Here is a 26,144-nt window from a genome sequence, read left to right as displayed (position 1 = left end):
TAGCTAACTCCACTTACTTCACATACGACAACACAATATACAAACAACTGGAAGGCTTCGCCATGGGTAACCCGTTATCAGCCACCCTGTGCGAGTTTTTCATGGAAGACCTGGAACAAAAAGCCATAGCCACCGCCCCCCCAAACTGCAAAATAAAACTATGGAAACGCTACGTAGACGACATACTGGAAATCATACCAAGAGGTCAAACAGAAACACTAACACAACACTTAAACAATATTGACGACACGGGCAACATAAAATTCACCTATGAGTTAGAAACAGAAGGCAGCATAGCATTTATGGACATGAAAATCACCAGGCAGACCGACGGGACCCTAAACATAAACACATACAGGAAACCAACACACACAGACCAATATTTATTATGGACATCAGAACACCCCACCATACACAAAATGTCAGTAATCAGAACATTATATCACCGAGCAAACATAATAACAGAAGAGAGAGACCGTAAACAAGAGGACAAACACATACAACACGCTTTAAAGACCTGCAGATACCCGACATGGGCAATAAACAAAGGAAAACAACAAACAAAAACAGAAAGCAAAGAACAACCCAAAAAAAGAACCAGAAACCCAGAAAGACAAGAACCAAAACCAGTGATAACCCTACCATACATCAGAGGCATAACGGAAAAAATAAGAGCAACAATGAAAAAACACAACATAAACACACCAACAAAGCCATACACAACAGTTAGAAACAGATTAGTGCACCCAAAAGACAAAATATCAGCTGGACAAAAATGTGGAGTCATTTACGAAATCCCATGCAAAATATGCAATAAAACATACATAGGAGAAACCGGACGCCAACTCAATACACGGACAATAGAACACAGAAAGGAGTGCGAGAAAGAGGCAAATCGTAAACACACAAGAGCAGCAAAAGAAGAAGCAGAAAGTACAATAAAAAAGTCAGCCGTAACAGATCATTGCTTAAGAGAAAACCATATAATGGACTGGGACAGCACACGGATCATAACCACTGAACAACAAAAATACAAAAGATGGATCAAGGAAGCAATCGAGATAAGGAGACGTGGATGTGGGACCATGAACAGGGACGACGGAGTTTACACGCTGGACCACGCATGGGACTGCATCGTCGGAGAGGGGAGAGCGGGCAGCAGAGGGCGACAACGTCCTCTGCTGCCCGCAGATAAACGGAGAAGGAAGTGACGCGCCACCATCAGCGTCAGCCTGAAGAAGCCGGCAGCTGTCGGCGAAACCATAGCTACAAACAGGTAAACAAAACTGTTTCTGTGTTTAAAAAAGAACGAAAGCATGGATTTACAAAGACACAGCAAGAACACACCTAAGATGTTATAACATAATTCAATTCAAAAATACTTTATTAATCCCAGAGGGAAACTGATTGCTGTAGTAGCTCAGAATAATAATAATAATCAAGTCATCAAAGAGTTGTTGTATATTACAATGGCTGTTGGCAGGAAGGATCTCCAGTAGCGGTCAGTGTTGCAGCCAAACTGAAGAAGCCTCTGACTGAAGACACTCTTCCGTTGTCGGACAGTCTTGTGAAGAGAATGATCAGGGTTGTCCATCATTTTCTTGATTCTCTGGAGAATCCTTCTTTGCATTATCTCCTCCAGCGGTTCCGAAACTGCCGAAACTCTGGCTGAGTCCTTGAAAGGGCTTGGAGTTCCTCCATCTTGTTGGCCAATGATCTCACATTGCCCATTATGATCGATGGAAGAGATGGTTTGAATTTCCTCTTTCTCTGTCTCTGTTTTGCTCCCGCTCTTCGCCCACGCTTCTTGCGTTTTAGCTCATTTGGGATTTGTGGCTTCAGTTGAGGTGTTATTTCAGCCTTTCCAATGTTAATCAGCTGCTCCTGATTGTAAACCAGCTTGTTGCCATGGTTACGCATCATAACAAATGCTCAAAAATTGAAAAAAGCTAAAAAATAGCAGTAAAAATCCTCCAAGCTTCACAACACCAGAAACAGAAAAGTCAAATGTCCATAACAATACAGTTTATCTTGAGAAACTGGAAGAAAAAATGTCCAAGAAAAGGCAAAACTTACATATAGTCAACAGAGCTACTCCAACATGCAGCCACCCAGAGCAGCGCAGTTGTACAAGGGTGGAGGTTTCTGGCAGGTTTCATATACATCATACATTTCTAGAAAGTGATTTATAAATATGTCAGATGTTTTTAAAACTGAAAAAAATGGTTAAAATGTACCCATGTCCAAGATGGCGGCTGAAATTATGTCAAGGAGATGGGATAGTACAAGAGCCTAAGTCACGCCCATCTACTTCCGGAACACGGGTCCCCGGAAAAACAAATGCAAGTCAATGGGGCTAAAAAGGCTATTTTCTAATTGCGCTTGTTATGTTCCATGGAATTCACACATGATGTCCGAGAATTTTAAAGACACATTTTGATACCAAGAACGCGCTTCTTTTTGAACACGGGGAAACATTGTTTTAGGTTTTGTGTGGAAAGAAGTCCAGGAGTACAAATGCGCATCACGAAACTGACGTCATCGAACCAAAACCGAGGAAAAAGGTCTGCAAGTTCAGCAAACTTCCCACAGGAGGAAAGAACCACCACAAATCTGGTCATTCGGTAAGTAGCAGCTACGCTAGAGGAGAGGAGATTCTGTGGTGATATGCGACGTGCCGATATCCAATTTGTAGTCATACTAATTATGAACTTTCATACGACGATAAATGACTGGCGTGGTCGAAACACCCTTCATTACTTTTCATTTAAATAGCAGTACAACACATGTGCGATCCAGGGCAAAGCGGATTAGAAAATGGCGTTTTCAGCCCCGTTGACTTGCATTTGTTTCCTCGTTTTTCTGGGGACCCATGAGCCGACCGGAAAGGGACAAGACTTAGGCTCCCTGTAAGATTTCCCTGAAGCTTCTGGAAGAAGTTTTTCTCTGTTAAGTGTTGTTTCATGGGACTGACCAGTGTATCCGAAATAAAAGTTACATACTATCAAACCAACATTTCACATGACAAAGAAGGGAGAACAGTCAAGAGCCTAGATTCACCTGTAGAGGGCAGCAGCCCCCATCGCTGGACTTCAGGCTGCACCTGCACAAAGATGTGGTGATTCTAGACGCATGTGGGGCTTTGATTTGGGTGATTGTTCAAATTTCGAACATCAGCTTTTAAACACTAAAGGTATTAATCTTCGAATCAGTAACACGGTTCCTTTGGATTTGGATTTTGCATCAGTTAAAGACGAGGGTGTTTCTGCCCCCTCACCGCTGCACGTGTCCAGAATCAGACACAACAGATGAACAAACATCCTGGTCAGACTAGCCCGGTTTATTAAGGGTTTAAATCAAACCCAGCAGCAGCTGCGGTGTTGTGGAGGAAGTTACTTAAACCTGACTGTCTCAGTGCCCCGACGCCATTTGTGGCTGCCATAACTCAGCCATGATACCTGTCAACGCCAGCTCCTGCAGCGACTGAACGTTAAGAGAATTGCTAAACCTCTGTGCTTGCTCAGCAAATTTCCCCTGGAGGTGGACGACATGAGGGCAGCAGAGTCAGAGTCCTTCCTGATGTGCTGAACACATGAGGAGCTGTGGATTTCTACATGCGTGCACAAGAGGATGGCGGATCTTTGATGTTTGCACGATGTAACTGGTCCAACATCGATCCAGGGTTATGGTCAGGGTTTAACCTGCAGCAGTTCTGATAAAAGGTCTCAGGGACAAGAGGTCATGGGATTCTGCATAAGCTTTAATAAGGTTAGGCGGGACAATAAATAGGCTTGGCGTGACCTTTGACCCAGCTCTCACCCTGGATTCTCATGTCAGTTCTCTTGTTCGCTCTTCCTTCTTCCATCTCAGGAACGTTGCTAAGCTGAGTCCCATTCTGTCCCGCTCTGAACTTGAGACAGTTCTCCACACCTTCATCTCCTCACGCTTAGACTACTGTAACACTCTTTTCACGTGTCTGAGCAGAACCTCCCTGAACCGTCTACAGGTGGTTCAGAACGCCTGTGCTCGGCTTCTGACCAAGTCCTCCAAACACACCCACATCACCCCGCTTCTCCTCCAGCTTCACTGGCTGCCAGTCAACTTCAGGGTTCATTTCAAGATCCTGGTTCTGGTCTATAGGGCCTTACATGGACAAGCACCATCTTACATTGGTGATCTTCTTAGTCCCTACACCCCCGGCAGGTCCCTGAGGTCCAGTGACCAAAGCCTACTGGTTGTGCAGCACCAGGCTAAAGGTCAAAGGTGACAGATCATCTGCTGCTGTGGCCCCCAGACTCTGGAACTCTCTCCCCCTGAGCCTGAGATCAGTGGACTCAGTGGTCTCCTTTAAAAAGCAGCTGAAGACTCACTTGTTCAAGCTGGCTCTTGTATGACCTTCTTCACCTCTCTCTCTTTATTCTGCTCTCCCCACCTATTCCACCTTCCTCAGCAGTGGCGGCTGGCCAGTAGAGGGCGATAGGGCGCCGCCCTCCCAGTTTTTCCGTGTTTTTAATTTTTATTTAAAAAAATAAATAAATAAAATTATCAATAATCACATATTCTAAGTTAATTGTATGCTTTGTAACAAAAATAAATCATATATATATATATATATATATATATATATATATATATATATATATATATATATATATATATATATATATATATAGGTCTCTGCCGGTCTCTGCCGAGCGGTGGAGGCTGTGTGCTGTTTTTCAATCGCCCAAACGGGACGAGACTAGCTGTCCAATTGCTGACAAGAATATCAAAGGGTAGGAATGGGAATGTATCCAATCAGCGTCGACGTTGTTTCAGAACGTTTCAGAAGCTTGATGGGCGATGGAGCTACCGCCAAAGGATTCGTTGGTGTTCGGTAAAACTCGGCAGAGTCGTTTTTGGTTGTGACGCAGATGTAACATGGACGCCGCCGGTGACTACAACCAGCATGGATACCGGATCTCAGCAGCCACTGAATTCAGTTCGGTCTCTTCTCCAGCATCCGTTCGAGAGGAGAACTATGGTGGAAAAACTTAATGTCAAAGAGCTTGGACCAGATCAGCCCGACGTGAAGATAAGCCAGCAGGACAAGGAGAGAGGTAAACTGTACACACTAGGCTTCTCCCGAAATTGGTACACCAGGAAGGCTTGGCTAGCTGGATGCAATCACGCTAATGCGTTATTTTGCTTTCCGTGTTTGTTATTCAAAACGGCTGGGACAGATGAGGCATGGATGAGTCAGGAGTTACAGACATGAAACATTTTTCTGAGAAGGTGAAGAAACACGAGTCATCCCGGGCACACATGGACAACAACACGGTGAAGCTAGCCATGCTAGGCAGAGCTAACATTGCCATGCAGCTCGACGAGGGAAACGGAAGAAACGGAGGACGTTTGGACAGCAGCTGGGTGCAGAGGTAAGCTGTACATTACATTTCTGTGAACAAGACAATCAGAATCAGAAATCCTTGGTTGTCCCACAAACCGGGACATTTGTTTAATAACATGTTTAATGTGCAATAACTGTAAAAACTAATTTCAACACACATACTTATTATACATATTTAATCACGTAAATGTGTATTTCATGTAAATTTGTACATACATCAATCTGATTCCATTTTACTTGTTACACTTCTGCTGCAGCAAACAAATTTACCAGCTTTTGGGACAATTAAACATTTCTGATTCTCAATTAGATGTTTTACCTCAAATGTAAAAACATCTGATTGAGAATCAGAAATGTTTTATTGTCCCAAGAACTGGGAAATATGACATTTGTAAGAGGATACTGATGACATTATTTCCTATGAAAGTGTTTCCTATGTACTTATCTGTTGTGTTTTATTTATCATATGACAGGTTTTTCACACCATCCTGAGCCATGCAAAAGAGGATTCTTGTCACCACACCCATGACCACAGCCGAATCAGAAAGGTGCTTTTCTACTTTAAAGAGGATTAAGACTTTCCTGAGGAACACCATGACACAGGATGGGCTGAATGCTCTTGCCATGCTCTCCATGGAAAAAAAAGCTTGTCACAAACATTCCTGACTTCAATAAAAAGCTCATCGAGAGCTTTGCCACTCAGAAGGACAAAATTTCTGTACAAATGAGGTATCACACACACACACAAATGCATCCACTTGATCTTTGTATAAAGTTGACCTTGGCACAACACTCCAGAAATATTTAACAGTGTAAATTTCTGGCATTTTGTCTAAGTGGTGTTTACTACCATTACTGTAACAGTGACCTGCTCATAATTTTTGGTGTTCACTCAAATGTTGAAATTAAACAAAATGTTTTTGTTACTTGCCTCTTGCATTGCCTATTTACCATTTATGGTCGTGTTATTTTATGTGCAATTTAATGCAGTATTTTTCAACCTTGGTCTGCAAGGCAGCGTGCCAATAGTCAGACACACCTGGATTAATCAGTTTGTCCAATGATGTAAGACAGGAAATAAAAGAGCTTAATTCAGGAAATAGTGAAGTTGTGCACAAAGCTCAGAAAGCACAAGTTTGTTTAAAAATAAAAAAAATGGCACAGCCCCACCAAAAATATTTTTCACCAGCCGCCACTGTTCCTCAGGATCCACTGATTTCCCTCTGTCCTGTTCACTTTCTCTCTTTCTTAACATTTTTTCTTTTAAATCACAATTGCCTATTTTTGCTCATTTGAAATATATTTTTAAACATTTTCTAAATGCTTTTTTATATTTTTACATTTTTTGTTTTTGTGAAGCGCCTCGTGGTTATCTTGAGAGGCGCTATAGAAATTATATTTTCTTCTTCTGATAAGCTTCCCTGACATCTCTTCTAGCGCTTCAATGGCCAGCAGGCCAAAATGTTCCACTAAACAATGAGAAATCAGCTTCATTAGAGCTCCGTCGACTCCAGCCTTGTGTCCGTTTCCCAGGTGACACGTTTGAGGTGGGTTTGAGCTCCTCTCTTTGCACCAGTATTGTCTCTAAAAGATATTCAGTTCCTGTGGAGATCACCTTGAAAATGGCTTCATACATTTGAACTCCTTTCATTATAAACACAACTAAGGATTAAATCTACCTTCATTCAACAGTTAGCTTTTATTCTCCATTAGATGTGCTGTTGTTTTAATGCCTGCACCATCCCAGTTCTAAAACTCTAAAATCATATTATTGAGCAAAAGCATTGACTGCAACAGGGTGACACATGATTGCGTTTATACTGAGTAGAAAACAAATGTTGGAAAAACAGATAGCATATGAAACGCTTTTATTTTGACATGTAAAATTGCCTGTACACTTCCTGGTTTCAGCTCTATCAGGTGGAATAGGACACGTTTGGAGAAAGCAGGTCTGAATCACAGTACTATAAATCAGTGGTTCGTAACCTGGGGGTCCCGACCCCCACAAGGGGGCGCCAAAGCCTCTCAGTAGGTCGCCAGGACCTCTCCACTTTAAGGGGTTAAAACTTCATTTATTACTTGTTTATAGCCTACATTTTGCTCACATTTTTTTTCATGAGTGAAAAGTTTACTGATATTAAGACAGGAAATAATTAGTACAGAAAGAGTAACACACTTTTAAGAACATTTTGCTCAGCTCACTGTTTTATTTTCAAGTGTCAAAAGTTCATTAAAGATAGGACTGGTTGATTAATTACAGCCTTTACAGTAAATACTCTAGTATAAACAGTAATATACACATTTAAGTACATTTTGCTCAGTGTATTTTTATGTGTCAAACGTTTATTGAAAGGAATGATTGATTTATCAGTGTTTACAAGAAACAATGTGTTCAGAAAAGTAAAACAAACTGTCAAGCACATTATGCTCTGTTTGGTTTTGTTAATAACTTTGTTCTGTACTGGAGCCTTGTTCTGTACTGGAGCCTACTATTACTGTTATCTATTGAATCTAAGCATATTAAAATGTGCTTGAATAATTTTATCATTTCTTAATACTGTTTGTACTGGAAGAGAGAATGGGAGGGGGTCGTCAAAAATTTTACTGGTAAAAAACGGGTCCCTTGGGAAAAAGGTTGGGAACCACTGCTATAAATATTAGACCCTCAAGCAGCGCTGCAATAAAAAACAGCTACAATCGTCTCTTGGAAATTACTGCAGGGATCATTGAACTGTCAGTGAGCGCAGCTGCATTCACAAATGTAATAATATTCTTAGTCTTGACCTTTTAGAGGAATCCACGAGCCCACATGGACTGCCTTATATTCTTAATTGTCAAGAGTTTCTCAATGTTTTTTTGGAACCCATGGAAACCGTCTTCCCCAATATAAATTAATATTGGGGTTGTACGGGTGAAACTGAGCATAGCATAGCATAGCATAGCATAGTTTATTTATATAGCACATTTAAAATGCAGCATGGGAGCTGCCCAAAGTGCTGCACAGGCTAAAACAAAACACACCCATTACAAGAAGCTAAAACAAAGGATAAAAATCTCAATTAAAAGCAGAGAAAACATGAATAATAAGAACACATTAAAACAATGACACAATAAAACACTAAAACGAGTCACTGTCTAAAAGCCAAAGTGTAAAAGTGGGTCTTTAAACGAGATTTAAAAACCGCCAGAGATGGAGCCTGCCGAACTCCAATGGGCAGTGAGTTCCATAGCTTTGGGGCAGCATGGACAAATGCTCGTTCACCCCGCGATTTGAGCCTCATCCGCAGCGTGTGCAGCAGCAAAAGGTCAGCCGACCTCAACGAGCGGGTGGGCACATATGGAGTGAGAAGGGCAGAGAGGTAGGAAGGTGCCAGTGCTTTAAAAACAAAAGTCAGTAACTTAAACTGCACTCTGAAGATGACCGGGAGCCAGTGAAGATGTTCCAGGACAGGGGTAATGTGGCTACGTCGGTGTGCACCCGTCAAGAACCTGGCAGCAGCGTTCTGAACAACCTGCAGCCGATTCAGGGCAGAGACCGGAACACCAACGAGGGGGTGTTTGCGTAGTCCAGGCGAGAGGTAATGAATGCATGAATGACTGACTCCAAATGCCTCCGTTTCAGGATTCGTCTGAGGTGAGTAAGGCGGCATCACGCAAAAGTTAATTTGTGCCAGTTGTTCAGCTCACAAGGAGAAACTACTGTACGAGACCAGATTCCACGCAAAGCCAGATATTTCAGCCTTTATTTGCTATAACTGTGATGATTATGTTTAACAGCTGATGAAAACCTCACATTCAAATTCTCAGACCATCAGAATAATGTTAAAAGGTTCTAGACTCAAAGCGTCACACTCTAATCAGCTAAAGAACCCAGAACACCTGCACAGCCTTTAGATGGTCTCTCAGTCTAAGCCGGATTACTGACAAAAAGGGACTCTTGCATCATATCCTCATCTTTACAGCTTTATCTGGATGTGCAATCAGTCCAAAACAGAGATGAGCTCTCACTGAATTGATAGGCTAACAGCTAGTCACAGTGTGTTCTGTTGTAAATCAGATCTCATTCATAAACTTTTAAAGGTGTTGAAGAATGTTTAATCAAGATATTTGCAGTGGTCGATCAGGAAGTACAAGTCAGCTGGAGGAAGAAGTAGCTTCAGACGACAGGTTTTGGAATCATTTCTTGATATTTGAACATCTCGCCTCAGATTGGATAACAGCTACAACTCCACCACTGACTCAATTTGCTTTAAAACAACGATGATGTATCCACAAACAACACACGCCTGAAGGAGTTCTGCTGCGTGGAGGAGTTGCTAATGCTAACAGCTTCTACCAGCCGGGACAATCTCTGCTGTTTCCTGGATGATAAACCAACAACAGCCTTCCCCGTTGTGAGTCCAGATGGACGAGTCCATGAATGTTAAGGGTCAGTGCGACGTAGATCTGTCAGGCTTTTCTCATCCTAAGTTTCAACATCTGTTTTCTGTCAGAAGCTAATGCAGCAGATAGGTGCAGGAGACTATTTTCGTGGTCGGTGTCGGGGTCTTGGGTCCAGTTCAGCTCATTCTCACCTTTTATTGTTTGTGTTCCTTGTTGTGAGTCTGCTGGTTGTTCTCTGGAGGGCCCCGCGGTGACACTCTACTCATCAGATGCACTAGCAAGTGTGCAAGCTGCACACCTGCAATTCACCACTTCACCGTCCACCGTAAGAAAATTGAACAAAACAATTCCCTGACCTCTGTTAATTTCTCGGCCTACTCCCCAGTGTGTTGGAACCGTTTACTCCTGGACCCTCGACTCCATTCCTCTCCAGCTAATCCCTCAGTAAGCTGTACATCATAATTCACCCCCCTCTCCCCCCCATACCTAATTATCTTTCTCTTTTAAGTCACCGCACCTCTGACGTCTGGAAACGATACTTCATCTATTAAATGTGTTAAACTTATTCTGTGTCTCCTGAGTTTGTCTGCATGTGGACCAAACACTTTCCTAAAACCAGGACATTCAGCCTGTATGTTGAACTCCGAGTAACCGATTATAATCAGGATTATTCATTTAAAAAGCAAGTCACCCCCAAATAAACTATTTTTTTTCTGATAAACTATATAAATGCGTGTCTAATTGTGCTGCAGACACGAGTCGTCAATAGTTTTGCACTTTAGTGCATTTTAGTTAAAATTTTAAATTTCTGCCTGAAACTGGCAGTGTTGTGCCGTTGTCAGGTAAAAACTCTTCACTGCATTTGAATTTAAATCTGACATCGCCATTGGCTAAGAGGTATGCTATGATGTAAACTGGTAGATTATGATGTCACAATGTCGTGAGTCTGTATTTGTAGTGGCTCCACCCTCTCCGTCTGCTAGGCAACAGCATTTGTTGCATTTTTCAAACAAGTGGGAGTGAAGTATGCTTCTTGTAAGGGGTGACTTGCTCTTTAAATGGGTTTTCAGTTAACCACACCTTTAAAATTATTCTCTAATTGTTTGTTTACCCTCATTGTGTCATGTTCCTGGGAATGTGTTTAACCCACGACATGAAGAATCATCACAAGACGGGGGGAAAAGTTCAAAACAATGATTTATTTAAGGAATCTAACAAAAGGTGTCCCTGGAATAAACCCAGAGTAGTTGGAGCCAGAGAGAGTCCAAGTTCTGCAGGTGGAGGAGGTCGAGGAGGGCAGGTGGAGTGACGGGGTGGGTCCAGGAGAGGGAGCCAGGCAGGGTGGCAGAGGAATAAGAGGAGAGGCGAACCGTGAAGACCAGGAAGGTTATGGTTCTTTCCAGGTGAGTAATCCAGTAAGGTTCTGCTTCTTGGATGGAAGATAATATCCAACAAACCCAGAGCGTCAGGGAAGATTGTCCAGTAATCCTGGAGAGAGGATACAAAACTTGAGTCCAAAAATCCAACACAAGAGTCCAAGAATAATCCAAGAAATTCTCCAAGCCAATTACCTACTCAGAAACCAAGCAACCTAGAACGAGTGGCCAAAATACTACCATGAGTATTTAATCATCCAGCGCTGTGTAGCGGTTCCCTCTCCTCTTAAACAGAGCTCTGCTGCGGATGACCTGAGAAGCTGCGGCTGCCGCTGATTGCTAATACCCCGCAGCTGGTGAGCTCCCTCTCCTGAAATGAAGAGCTCAAAGATGTTATAGAGATGAGGAGTACTCACCCCACCACACAACACATTGTATTTGCAATTTGTTTACCAACCCCTCAACATGCCGTGCCACGTCCCTGGCTCACACAAACTAGTGAAAGGAGATCCAGATGCAACAGTGAATGCTGCTCCTCCACATCGAGAGGAGCCAGTTGATGCGGCTGGACGCCTCCCTGGTGAGGTTTTCCGGGCACATCCAACCAGAAAGAGACCTAAAGCGAGACCCAGGACACGTTGCAGGGACTGTGTCTCTCACCTGGCCATGGAACGCCTTGGGATTCCCCTGGAAGAGCTACCCCAAGTGGCTGGGGAGAGGGAAGTCTGGGCTTCTCGCCTTAAGCTCCTGCCCCTGCGACCCGACTCCGGATAAGCGGAAGAAAATGGATGGATGGATGGATGGATGGAACAACAGCCTTCTTCATCCTGGAATGCAGAGGTGAATGGAACCCTTCCTGTTTAACATATCTGCACCTACTCTTTGTTCAGTATTATTATTATTATTATTATTGTTGTTGTTGTTGTTGTTGTTGTTGTTGTTACTTAATCCCTGGAACTGTGTCCTTTTGCTGCTGCTTTAAAGCAGCCTTACAGTTCACCTTAACGTTTGCATGATTTGCATTTTGATGAGTCTCAGATCAGATTTTGGCTTCAGGCTGAACGTTAGTAATGGGTTGTTGAACAGGACGTGCTGTTTCACCAGAGTTTGTGGCGGATGGTCAAACAGGTGGTTCCTGCCACACTGAATTTACTCTGTTCTTCATTCTTTCTCCTTTTGCATGTAAAATGTGCCTGTTGTCTTTCCTTCTGCTGTTTATAATGAAGAGATCCAGATATCTGTGGTGGATCCTGTAGGACGCTGGGAAACAGTGCTGGGTGGCTTGCATCACAAGGTGTAACTGGGGTATTACATTGCTTGACCTTGAATCCTCTGACTGCTCCTGTGTGTGCCCACCTCTATACCGTTATTTCCACTTTGTCATGGCTGAAAACTGATTTTACTCCCTAAGTGGAAGGAACATCCATACAGCTCAGGCCGTCGGGGAAAGGCACCGCAGAAGAAAAGACCGTTTCCTCTAGAGATCAGATTTGTTCGGATAGATCTGCACTTACTGAAAAACAGCAGGATGGAAAGTTTCCAATATAATAATTCTGTTGTTTCAAGGCCCCAAAAATCCACATAAAAACATGGATTTGTAATTGTTGGCTGGCAGTCTTTTATTGTTTATTCATCATGTGCAGCTTTCTCTGTCCCGTGTGTCTGCTGAACAACTTGATTTCTTCTTTGCTTGATTTATTACGGTAAACTGTCCTTACATCCACTGAAAGGTGCTGCTTATTATTATTATTATTATTATTATTATCATCATCATCATCATCATCATCATCATCATCATCATTATTATTATTATTATTATTATTGTTGTTCAGAGTGTGTACTCTGGACAAGTATATAGTGGAAAATAGATGATTTATGTGGGTGTCCTTTATTCTAAGGAAAAGTAAATTGTATCAAGTGTAAAAAGATGTTTTATTTTTCTTTTCTTTTTTTTCTCCATATAATTTGGTGGTTTTTGGTGACTTGTACCATTTTGTTTGTTTTAATGTAGGTTTTGTGTTAGATTTAATAAACAAGTAAAAATTACTTGTATAAAGGGGTAGGGATATATAAGTTTCCACTTCAGCCTACTCCTTTTCAAACACAGAAGAAGGGATGATATGTATTTTTTCTGTTTGTGGTATTTTTTTTTTAATTATTTATGTTTTCTTTGTTTGAAATAAACTAAACTAATTTAATTTATAATAATAATAATAATTATTATTATTATTATTATCATTATTAATCCTGATTACCATAAGTCAAATCTACAAGCCTTTCATTCCTTCAGAAACTCCCTTTTCCCACATGTTGACATTATTATTTATATTCTATTTCTAAATGAAGTTACATGTTTTTATTGTGCTTTGTGGAATAAAAGTCCATTGGTGTGAATGAGAGCGGATGGACCTCTCGGGGAAGCTGAGGCCCCGCCCCGCGCCGTGTCGTCACCGCGAGGTCGCACCGCGGCGTCGCAGCGCTACCGCACGAGCCGCTTTCGGGCTTTGTTTAGTGGACGTGAGCGAGCTCCGTCACCGCCTCCGGAGATGTGGACGGATATAAGGACGTTACTACTTTTGTGTTTGCTTCTCCTCGGGCTCCCTGTCCCGGAAGGTCAGAAACGTCTCTTCATCTATGTGCCTTTGTGCTTTTATTCCCGTTGCTGGTTCCAGACCCGAACGCTGTGGTGGGCTGAGGAGATGCGCTCCCGGTACTTAGCGCGCGCGTGCGCCAGTCAGCCAGAGGAGAAAATGCCACCTTCAGCCTCTTATTTCTTTTGTTAGTGCACGAGCGCGTCCTTTGGTTCCCCGTGGGTGTGTGTGTGTGTGTGTGTGTGTGTTAGCGTTACTGAGCAGCGTTACTGTGTGTAGGACCTCCGAGCTGTACCCGGCTCCGAGCACTGCATAGCTGGGTCTGAGAAGTGTGAACCCCGGGCCTCCTCTGGTTCTCTTTAATATTACCTGATGAAGCAGAACCGCGAGAGAACACAGCCGATCACGCCCCCACTGACCCGCGGGGATGCTGCATCAATTAGTCACCCGCTAACGACGATCCGGGTACCGCGCCGCCGCCGCCGCTCAGCCCTCCGGACGCACATCCGCTGATTGTTGTGATTCTCTTGCAGCCACTGATGAGTGCGAGGACGGACAGTTTCAGTGCAACAACAAACGGTGTATCCCCACCATCTGGAGGTGCGACGATGACGACGACTGCTCAGACAACAGCGATGAAGAAAACTGTCGTAAGTGTCACAAAAGCAGAGCAGAGGGCAATGATCACCATCAGATCGCTTCTGTACTGTTTTACTCTCAGATGTTCTCCACTGCGAGCTCCTCCAGCGGGTCACACGGACCAACATATTCTGTTCATAAACTTAGACTTAGATGTTTTTGTCGTTTCTCCTGGAAACATGAATTCATTGGAGTTGAACACAAAGACCCAACTCGCATCTGCCAAACAAAACAAATAAAAAAACATCTGGATGAGCTCCAAAACTTTAGGGACCAAAGCAGAATGTTCTGGAAGGTGTGCGCCCTGTTCCATCTGGAGTCAAACTAAAACATGGCGGTGGTAGTATGATGGTCTGGAGCTGCTCTGCTGGCTTCAGGACCTGGATCACCTGCAGTAACGGATGGAACCATGAGTTCTGCAGGTAAACAACTAAAACATGCTGGATGGTGGTCTTCCAGGACCAGGACTGGTCACAACTACGTTAGTGTTCCTCACAAACAACAAGGGTGTCACAGCCTGCTTGTAGATTTAGTTACCTTTACACACGAGATCAGGTTGGTTAGACGGTTCTGTTTCATTAAAAACAAAGTCATCAGTAGAAAACTGTTTTACTCGAGCATTTTTGCTGATCTGAAACAATTAAAGACCAAGTTCACTCAGTTCTCCAACACATCTGCAGTGGTCACTAGTATAAATGAATGCCCTGTGAGTCGATCTCTGTGGGGAAAAAGCTCTGGTGCTTCTGTTTGAGGAACTAGAAGTTAGCCAGAGGAGAACGGAGCAGAAGACGGCAGGATTTGGACTCCTACTTCCTGATATTTGGACATTGATGTTAAAAATGGAAGTTTTCCTACTGAATCATTTTTTCTGCAGTTGACTCATAATCCTCACAGCATCCCCATTTCTAGAAGAGCATAAACGAAAGGTTCCAGAGGAATCAGGCTTGACGTGGACATGTGTGTTTGCCTCAGGCTCAGAGTGTGTGCGCGTGAACGTTTTCATTCTGCTAGATGAAACAGAGCAGCTCATTGAGCGTGTCACTTCAGACGAGGTGTGATCGGGTGAAACTTGTCCAATCATCTTCAAAGGAGCAGCTGTCCATGTGAGAGACGGCCTGCGTCTCGTCCCGACACACACCTCGGATGTGTTGTTTTTGCACAAACAGGAGAAATGCAGCTTCTTTTAGACTGCAAGCCAGTGGCCTACATTTGGAAGACGGCTTGAGCCGAAAGCAGTGAAGTTGTGCCAGAGCGCTGCGTGCTCGCAGCGTAGCGATCGTCTTCTGTGTCTGGGTTAATTGTGGCTGGGGAGGAATTTCTGCTCCTCCCCTTTGGAGCACGCACGCACGCACACGCACACACACACACACACACACACACACACACTCATGTATGCAGTCACATATGCAGACACACTAGCACACTCATACGCATGCACAAACACACACGCACACAGCCACATACACACACACACACACACACACACACACACACACACACACACACACACACACACACACACACATTTATGCACTCACATATGCAAACACACACACACACATGCACACTCATACGCATGCACAAACACACACGCACACAGCCACATACACACACATGCATGCATGCAAGCCCGCGCGTGCACACACACACACACACTCATGTATGCACTCACATATGCACACACACACACATGCACACTCATACGCATGCACAAACACACACGCACACAGCCACATACACACACATGCATGCATGCAAGCGCATGCGTGCACACACACACACACACTCATGTATGCACTCACATATGCACACACACACACATGCACACTCATACGCATGCACAAACACACACGCACACAGCCACATACACGCACATGCATGCAAGCGCGCGCGCACACACACACACACACACACACACACACAGTCATGTATGCACCCACACACACACACACACACACTCACACACACACACACACACACACACTCATGTATACACACACACACACACACACACACACACACACACACACACACACTCATGTATACACACACACACACACACACACACACACTCAAGTACACACACACACACACACACACACACACACACACACACACACACACAGTCATGTATGCACCCACGCACACACACACACACACACACACACACACACACACACACACACACACACACTCATGTATACACACACACACACTCACACACACACACACACACACACACACACACTCATGTACACACACACACACACACACACACACACTGTGCTTCCCTCACACCTATATGTGTTTTGTGTTCGTGTCTGCCTGCATGTCCCCGACCCTCCCACACACTCAGTCCTGTCTTGCTGCTTACACTCAGGCTCCTGTTGGACGTGTGGAGGTGTTGCCGTTAGATGCCGTGTGTCTGCGTCTTCAGGCAGGCCGACGACAGCAGGTTATTTGGAGGATCTTTGCCCCCGAAACATTCATGTGTCACTGCTACCCCTGCACAAAGCTTTGTAGAAAGCCTTTACTTAGTCCGGCTTTGTAGCATCGATGTGTTTTATGAGCAAAACTGAAAATGTTTAGTGACGTTTATCACCTCCTGTGTGTTTGCCATCAGAATGACACATTTAGAGTCAGAGTAAAAACACTCCTGGGAGCCTGTTGCCTGAGACAAGTCTATGTGATGACTGTGACGGTGGAGCTTACACGAAACGAGACCGGCCTTCATCGTGTGTGTGTGTGGGTTGCTGCAGCCGTGTGGGCAGGCAGATGCAGACGTTAGTGTGCCTGAGCAGAGAGAAGGCTCTTATACAGATGTCCTTGTACGGTAGATTAATACCACTAATAGGCTAAGGACTCGTACTCTCACATTCGGTTATTCTGTTTTATTATTGCAGTAGTTCTGCTGTTTCCGCATCAACAGAACACATCTGTGTGTATTTTAATACCATGATTTAGACGCCAGTCCCAACTACCTTCATGACATTGAGGATGTCCCCATCCATCACTAAAACCTGCACACATAAAACCCTCCGAAGGTCTGCCTCCACCACTGCTCCACCAGTGAAGGATGGTTAGAGGCTGTGGGAAAACTTAGAGGCGGGGTCAAGAAGGCCAAAAACCTATGAAGACGTAAAATCTCAGCGTTATTTACACTTCTACTGTGAATTGGAGGTAAAATACTCAGCTGGACTCCCCAGCGATAGCTCCTGTCCATCAGACCGGACCCCCGCCCCCAGGAAGAGCAGTTTGGGTCTCATCAGGTACAGCTGGATTTCAACATATCAATCTCATATTTAGTGTACCCGGGACAGCGCAGGGGAACCATTGTAACATTTGTACTTCGCCCGTACCTGGTCATAATGTTACGTCTGTTAGTCCCAACTAGCCTCAGCCAGGCTCTGTTGGTGACGTTTCTGAACAGCAGCTCCTCTGGTGAGGATCTGTGGCGGTCCAGCACAGGCTACCCTAACCCTAACCAGCTCAGCACACCACGGCTGGATGAAACCTCTGCTACCACTCCTTATTCTCCACTCCAGAGTCACCTGACGTCTGACCCGACAAGCCCCGATAACCGAACCCAGCAGAACAAGTGTGTGAGCTGAGCTCTAATGACTCTGATGCTTCCCTCCGTAACGTCGTGGCAGCGGTGGACCACCTTTTCTCTCCATCCTCCACCCTGTTTCTGTTGACCCCATCCCCCACCAGACTGCTACCATCTCTCTCTGCTCCACCATCCCCCATCATCTGTTTCCCCCTCTGACCAGTCACTCATGCACGCCCCCGTACATCCATACACACATAATTCCACTCATAGGAACGTGTGGGAGGAGGCTGGGCCACAGGCTAATAAGTTAACTTCACCAAACTTTATGTTTTTATGGGAAATGAATTTCCTAAATGTGTGATGACTTCAGTTTGCCTTCCGTTTCAAAAGGATGAGATGCAAATCCATCCTCCCTCTCTCCTCCTCTGGAGTTGACGTCCGCAAAAGCCGCAGAAGATTCCTCCTTTGAATTCCTGAAGTCAGACTTGTGCCAGGCTGACACGGATGCTCCGTTTAATCCTCATCCTGATTATAGAAGCACATCATCTACCTTCCATCGCTCGGTCTTACCTTCAAAGTCCAGAGTGTCCGCTGGCTTCCTTCAGTTTCCAGTGTGTGATAATGATCCGCGTTATGTGCATTCATGAATTTAACATTCACACCTGCAGGAGGCATTTCCCTTTGTCATGCTGAGCTCAAAGTCTTCTTTCTGTTTCCTGCTGGATGCAGAGTCAGCACCAAGCTGCGAGCCGATACCCTCTTTGTTTTTTTTAACCTAACAGATCTGCATAACTTTTTATTGGACGGTTGTCTTTTCTAACTAAATGCATTCATCTGCTGCTGTCTTCGTCTGCTGTGTTGAAGTCAGAGCTGCTCCTACGTTTCTAAAACACCAAAGTATCACTCAACTTTACATTTAGTGCTTCATTATTTAACCATTAGTTGCTCTGTGCTCAAATAAAACACACGGGAATACAAACTCCCTAATCCGAGGTTCAGACATTATCATTAATATTAATTATTATGATATAAAGCACTACAAAACAACGTCTATTTTAGGGTTTTTATGGGTTTTGTAACAGAATGAAAAGACTAGTCTGCATGAGATATGGTCTCAAGGTCTCGTGCATTCCTTCTAACCTGCTTATTTTCAGCTCAACAGAAGAATGAAGAATGAACTCTTTTCTTTTAATTAATCAAAGAACTCTATTTTAATAAAGCTAATCCATCAAAGTGTTAGTCAATAAATAAGATGTGACCGACCTGTGAAATCAAAATATTAATTACTTTATTATAATCCTATAGAATATAATAAGTACTATGACTTTAAATGTTCCAACAGGACTGATCTCACGTAGCGTTAAAAGACATAACACACTACTTTCACTGATCCAATCAGAATCTTACAGATCTGACGGAGGCGTGGTTCTGATGGTGTTTGGTAATTTTTCATTCGACAATAAACCAAAACATCTAAAGTATAAAACTATGCCACGTCAGCTCTAACGCCAGTTCAAAGCGTTCCAGAGAAAGTGACGGAGTGGCCGATCCTGATCTAAACTCTTAAACCAAAAGAACAACGACAAGCTGAAAATTTTGTTGCTATACCAACAGTGGCAACGGTTCCTTTCAGAATAAAAGCTGAACCATCAAGACCCAGGCTTGGGTCTCACCAGACGCCAACAACCTGTCGTGTACCCGGAAGTAACTCACAGACTGGACTGATCGGAACCGCTGCTTTTCCTACCGGCTCGGTTCCAGAGAGGGTCAAGCTAGACCTCGACATTCCTGATCTAAAGGGGACTTCCTGAAGGGTAGGTAGACCGGCAAATGGTGTCTCATGTGTTTATGAAGTTCCTAACCAAAGCTTAATGGTTTAGACATCACCTTCAGTTCCTGTCAGAACTAATCGCTTCTTCGGATTTGCTGGTTCTGATCAACATCACACGTCATCCGTTCACCGTCTCATCCACTTTAGTTACACCATACATTTAGTTTTGAAGTCAGTCTAGTTTAATTTGTTAGTAATAAAATTCTTAACTTTTAAACTTGACTCTCTCTCTTGTGTTGTCTCTGAGTGAATACGAAGCGGTTATCTAATCCCTGCAATAAAAAGGTCCAATCTTCTGGTTTAAATAACCTCACAGATCCGTAAGGTGGATTTCATATTTCCTATGGAATCCCACGCCTTATGGCTCATTAAATAACCTGTAATCTAATTCATTACAGTTTAAATTATTTAGCTGAGCAGTGTTTTTGTTTCATTTTAACATTGACCTTTTTTTTTTTTAGCATTTATTTATTTAAAACCTACCAGTGCCGTTCACAACTCTCACAGACTCTAGATCAAGATGCAGTTCAACACAAAGCAGATCAGGAAGAATTAAAAGGGCTTTTATAGGGATGCCTGATAATATTTTAATATGTAATATTTAATACTTTCAATATCAGCTGATATCAGTGTTAAAATGTAATGTTGGTAAATATTGGTGTCGGTTTAAACTCTTAATGACACAACTTTTACATACCATACATACCTGAAACTCTTCATCTACGTGGGCGACGGTGGCACAGGAGTTAAGTGCTCGCCCCATAATCGGAAGGTTGCAGGTTCGAGCCCCACTCAGTCTGTCGCTGTCGTTGTGTCCTTGGGCAAGACGCTTAACCCACGTTGCCTGCTGGTGGTGGTCGGAGGGACCGGTGGCGCCAGTGCTCGGCAGCCTCGCCTCTGTCAGTGCGCCCCAGGGCAGCTGTGGCTACATCGTAGCTCATCCCCACCAGTGTGTGAATGTGTGTGTGAATGGGTGAATGACTGATTGTGTTGTAAAGCACCTTGGGGGGTTCCTGGACTCTAGAAGGCGCTATATCAAATACAGGCTATTTACGTCGCCTCTCTCAAAAGGCCAACATGTGACAGATCTGAGGTGAAGATCTGAACTTGTGGAACAGAAGTTTGCCCTGAGTAATGAATGTACGCTGTCCTCACAGCTCGTAGCTACGTGTAGCTAACGGCTAACAAATAACTAAAAGGTTTTGAGAAACTTTATTTTATTTGGCACGTGTACACGCGTGCAAAGCACATTCACCATCTTTGCCAGCCGTTTGTTCTCTCATTTTTGCCTAAATGTAAAGAAACATGAGAAAAACGCATCAAAGATATGTCTGAGGTGAGAAGTCGCATCCTGGCTGGTTTCTATTCAGAAGATATAAAAAAGACTGTAACAGGAGGGTCTAATCTTTAAAAAAATGACTTGTAGTGTTAATGAAGGTAACTTAATCTTAATTATCTTTGGTCTAAAGGCATCACAGAGCGTTAGTCAGGATTATCTCAGGGAAAATGTCATTCAGCTGCTGCTGGAGACAAATGAAACATGACAGCTGTTTCTGCGGCTGAAGTTGTCACTTCGCACTGATAATGTTTCAGCGAGCATCATAGAGGAAATGTTATGTTAGCAACTGCTATGAGATGGGGACCTCACGTGCATCAGTGTTGGTTTATATTCAAAATTTAGAGTTAGACAAACTCATTATTAATATCTATCTATCTATCTATCTATCTATCTATCTATCTATCTATCTATCTATCTATCTATCTATCTATCTGTCTGTCTGTCTGTCTGTCTGTCTGTCTGTCTGTCTGTCTGTCTGTCTGTCTGTCTGTCTGTCTGTCTGTCTGTGTATTATCATCTATCTATCTATCCAACTATCATCTATCTATCTATCCAACTATCATCTATCTATCTATCCAACTATCATCTATCTATCTATCCAACTATCATCTATCTATCTATCCAACTATCATCTATCTATCTATCCAACTATCATCTATCTATCCAACTATCATCTATCTATCCAACTATCATCTATCTATCTATCCAACTATCATCTATCTATCCAACTATCATCTATCTATCTATCCAACTATCATCTATCTATCCAACTATCATCTATCTATCTATCCAACTATCATCTATCTATCTATCCAACTATCATCTATCTATCTATCCAACTATCATCTATCTATCTATCCAACTATCATCTATCTATCTATCCAACTATCATCTATCTATCTATCCAACTATCATCTATCTATCTATCCAACTATCATCTATCTATCTATCCAACTATCATCTATCTATCTATCCAACTATCATCTATCTATCTATCCAACTATCATCTATCTATCTATCCAACTATCATCTATCTATCTATCCAACTATCATCTATCTATCTATCCAACTATCATCTATCTATCTATCCAACTATCATCTATCTATCCAACTATCATCTATCTATCTATCCAACTATCATCTATCTATCCAACTATCATCTATCTATCTATCCAACTATCATCTATCTATCCAACTATCATCTATCTATCCAACTATCATCTATCTATCTATCCAACTATCATCTATCTATCCAACTATCATCTATCTATCTATACAACTATCATCTATCTATCCAACTATCATCTATCTATCCAACTATCATCTATCTATCCAACTATCATCTATCTATCTATCCAACTATCATCTATCTATCTATCCAACTATCATCTATCTATCTATCCAACTATCATCTATCTATCAAACTATCATCTATCTATCCAACTATCATCTATCTATCCAACTATCATCTATCTATCCAACTATCATCTATCTATCCAACTATCATCTATCTATCTATACAACTATCATCTATCTATCTATCCAACTATCATCTATCTATCCAACTATCATCTATCTATCTATCCAACTATCATCTATCTATCTATCCAACTATCATCTATCTATCAAACTATCATCTATCTATCTATCCAACTATCATCTATCTATCCAACTATCATCTATCTATCTATCCAACTATCATCTATCTATCTATCCAACTATCATCTATCTATCTATCTATCTATCCAACTATCATCTATCTATCTATCCAACTATCATCTATCTATCTATCCAACTATTATCTATCTATCTATCCAACTATCATCTATCTATCTATCCAACTATCATCTATCTATCCAACTATCATCTATCTATCTATCCAACTATCATCTATCTATCCAACTATCATCTATCTATCTATCCAACTATCATCTATCTATCTACCCAACTTTCATCTATCTATCTATCCAACTATCATCTATCTATCCAACTATCATCTATCTATCTATCCAACTATCATCTATCTATCCAACTATCATCTATCTATCTATCCAACTATCATCTATCTATCTACCCAACTTTCATCTATCTATCTATCCAACTATCATCTATCTATCTATCCAACTATCATCTATCTATCTATCCAACTATCATCTATCTATCTATCCAACTATCATCTATCTATCTATCCAACTATCATCTATCTATCCAACTATCATCTATCTATCTATCCAACTATCATCTATCTATCCAACTATCATCTATCTATCTATATATATATATATCAGATGTGGGACATCCCTAGTTGTTTATGATTTTTTTCCCTCATGCAAAACTATTTTTCTTTTTTAAATTTCCTTTTAGAGAATATACTTAAACAATTATAAACAACAATCAGGTGTGTGTCACGCTCTGCCCCTGCCTCCCTGACTGTCTCTCTCCTGCCCTTGATTAGTCCTTATTGTTTTCACCTGCCCCTTGTTTACCTGCCCATGTGTTCCTCATTTGCCCTGTGTGTTTATACCTCCCTCCTTGTTTCAGTCTTTGTCAGATCGTTGTGGTTGTTTGTCATCGTTGTCTTGTGCTGTTCGTTCCCGTCCCACCATTAAAACAATTCAATTCAATTCAATTCAAGTATATTTATAAAGCGCCAAATCACGACAAGAGTCGTCTCAAGGCACTTCACATAATAATCATTCCAATTCAGGACAGTTTATTAAGCCAATCGGAAATAATGTTTCCTATATAAGGAACCCAGCAAATTGCATCAAGTCACTGTCAAAACCATTTTACTTTATCTGAAGCCTGCATCTTTACCTCCTGATCTGCTCCACCACACATGGTCCATCATCTCCTACACCTGCAACGTGACAGTGTGTGTGATAGGGAGGAGAAAATAAACACAAAACTCAGCCTGAGTTTCTGAAAAATCCCACCTTGCAGACGGCTCTGAATGGTTTCATTTCCAACCGTTTTAGAGTTTGTTAACTTATGACTGACAAATGGATGTAACACCTGAAATAATTCAGTAGAGATGAAGTATGAGCTGTCTTAAATTTAAAGTCAAATTGTTTCTATTTTCTGTAATCAGACAGTCTGAGTGGTCGTTCTTCCTCTCTGAAGGTTTCAGGGGAAATGAGTTTGTTCTTCTGCTTGTGAGCACTGAAAGCAATCTGGTGTGTGTGTGTGTGTGTGTGTGTGTTAAGGTAACGTCCCATTAGTCATGATCACACACTGGTGAAATAATCTCCAGCAGCTGTGGCTGTGCTTGGGAACTATTTGGTGGTTTAACCCCCCCATCCAACCCCTTAATGCTGTGTCAAGCAGGAAGGCATTGGGTCCCATTTATAAAGTTTAGCTAGTTTTGAACCCCAATCTACCAGTCTCAGGGTAGACACTCTACCATTAGGCCACTGAGAAAGTGACGTGTGTGTGTGTGTGCGTGCGTGCATCCAATCTCACTGTCCGTGTTTTCCTTGGCTGTCGTCTGTGACATGTCTGACAACAGAGAAGTTGTCAGACTTGGTGTTGACGTGGAACCATGGATGTAATTTTGGGGGGGGACAGGGGGGACATGTCCCCCCCACTTTTTCCAAAGTCAAGTTTTGACCCCTGCACTTTTTACCATCCAAAAACAATATTACACTATATTAAATTGACACTGGTTGAGCTCTAGGACCAAGCGGAAAGCAACCGTTTGTGTTGAAGCCTGTTTCCCATTAGAACATATTGTAAAGATACCCCCCCCCCCCATGTCCCCCCCCACTTCTAAAGTGAAAATTACGTCCTTGCGTGGAACCAAGTGAAGCTGAACTGATAGAAAGTGGACGGCGGCGTCCTTTTGCGCTGCAGGATGTTTTGCGGAGAGTGTGTTTGTGTTTCTGTCAAAATCTCAGAAAAATCTGCAGACAGCTGTTCCAGGAGGTTGGTCCTCTATCCCCTCAGTCAGAGACATTAGGTTTGCTCTCTCTATTCACTTTGACCTCAGAGGTTAGATCTCTGATGTTTTAGTTGTCACAATGAACCATTTATTATTATTAATATTAATATAGCCAATCATTCAATAATCTTACATGTTATCCTTCTTTTAGCTGCTTTTTCTTACAGCTGATGGATTTATTTTGCAAATGTTCCACAGGCTGAAGCCACATGAGGAATACTTTGTGACAAAATGCTGCCTCCAGGTTGTCTAACTGTCTTGTTTTCTGTTTTCTGCTGATGGAAATGAATAAGTGAGAACGATCAAATGGCCTCAAGCTGCTGGTGGCAGCACACCGACACTTTCAAAATGCAAGTTTTCCGTTGTGAGTCGTAAGCTTGATCAGTTTTCACGTCTGTGTTTAGCTGCTTGATAAAACCAACGGATGAATTCGTTGTCTGGAGTAGATGGGCTGATATCAGTGTGAAGGAAGGAGAGATCTACATGGTTTGGTGTCTTTGAAACAAAATGCAAAGAAACATGATGTTTAAGGCCTAGTCCACACGTAGCCGGGTTTTTTAAAAATGAATATCCGCCCCTCCAAAAACTTGCATCCACACCACCTCGTTTAAAAAGAAACTCTGTCCACACGTACCCGGATAAATACGTTGTTAAGGACAGGCCAGACCTGTAGGTGGCAGTACTTCCCCCGTTCTTAACCTCGTCCTTCGTCTGTGGTCTTCCACAAGGAGCAGTAATTCCGCTTGCAAAAACAAACAAGCAAAAAGCGCTTGGACAATTGATAAAGCGAGCGCAGCTCTGAGGGCATCCATGCTGTCGGCTAGTATAAACACAGGTCGCACACGTGATGTCAGCATTTTATGTCGTGGAAAGTGACGTTGCGGACCTTAAAACTCCGGTTTTGTCCGTCCACACGCAGACACCCAAAACGGAGAAAACGCAGATCTTCACTTTGGCCGGAGTTTTTAAAAAGATCCGTTTTCGTGTGAAAAAACTCCGTTTTCGTGTGGATGACAGGCCAAAACGTAGAAAAATATCTACGTTTTGGCAGATCCCCGGCTACGTGTGGACAGGGCCTCAGTGTGTCCCTTCATCTTTTCATC

General features: G+C 42.7%; 1 protein-coding gene across 3 annotated transcripts in view; it reads left to right on the top strand.

Moving 5' to 3' along the window:
* The first annotated feature begins 13,526 nt into the window (after positions 1 to 13,526).
* Positions 13,527 to 26,144, top strand: part of LOC107384400 (low-density lipoprotein receptor-related protein 8) — a 147,270-nt gene continuing 134,652 nt past the window's right edge. For all 3 annotated transcript variants that reach the window (XM_054741013.1, XM_054741031.1, XM_054740994.1), the window contains exons 1-2: positions 13,527 to 13,761; positions 14,273 to 14,389. In XM_054741013.1, the coding sequence (XP_054596988.1) occupies positions 13,542 to 13,761; positions 14,273 to 14,389 (337 nt within the window). In that variant the 5' untranslated portion in view covers positions 13,527 to 13,541. The remainder of the gene's footprint in view (positions 13,762 to 14,272; positions 14,390 to 26,144) is intronic.

Source organism: Nothobranchius furzeri, chromosome 11, assembly GCF_043380555.1.
Source record: "Nothobranchius furzeri strain GRZ-AD chromosome 11, NfurGRZ-RIMD1, whole genome shotgun sequence".
Lineage (NCBI taxonomy): Eukaryota > Metazoa > Chordata > Actinopteri > Cyprinodontiformes > Nothobranchiidae > Nothobranchius > Nothobranchius furzeri.
The sequence above is the reverse complement of the archived record's forward strand: the minus strand, read 5'-3'. Positions and strand labels throughout refer to the sequence as shown.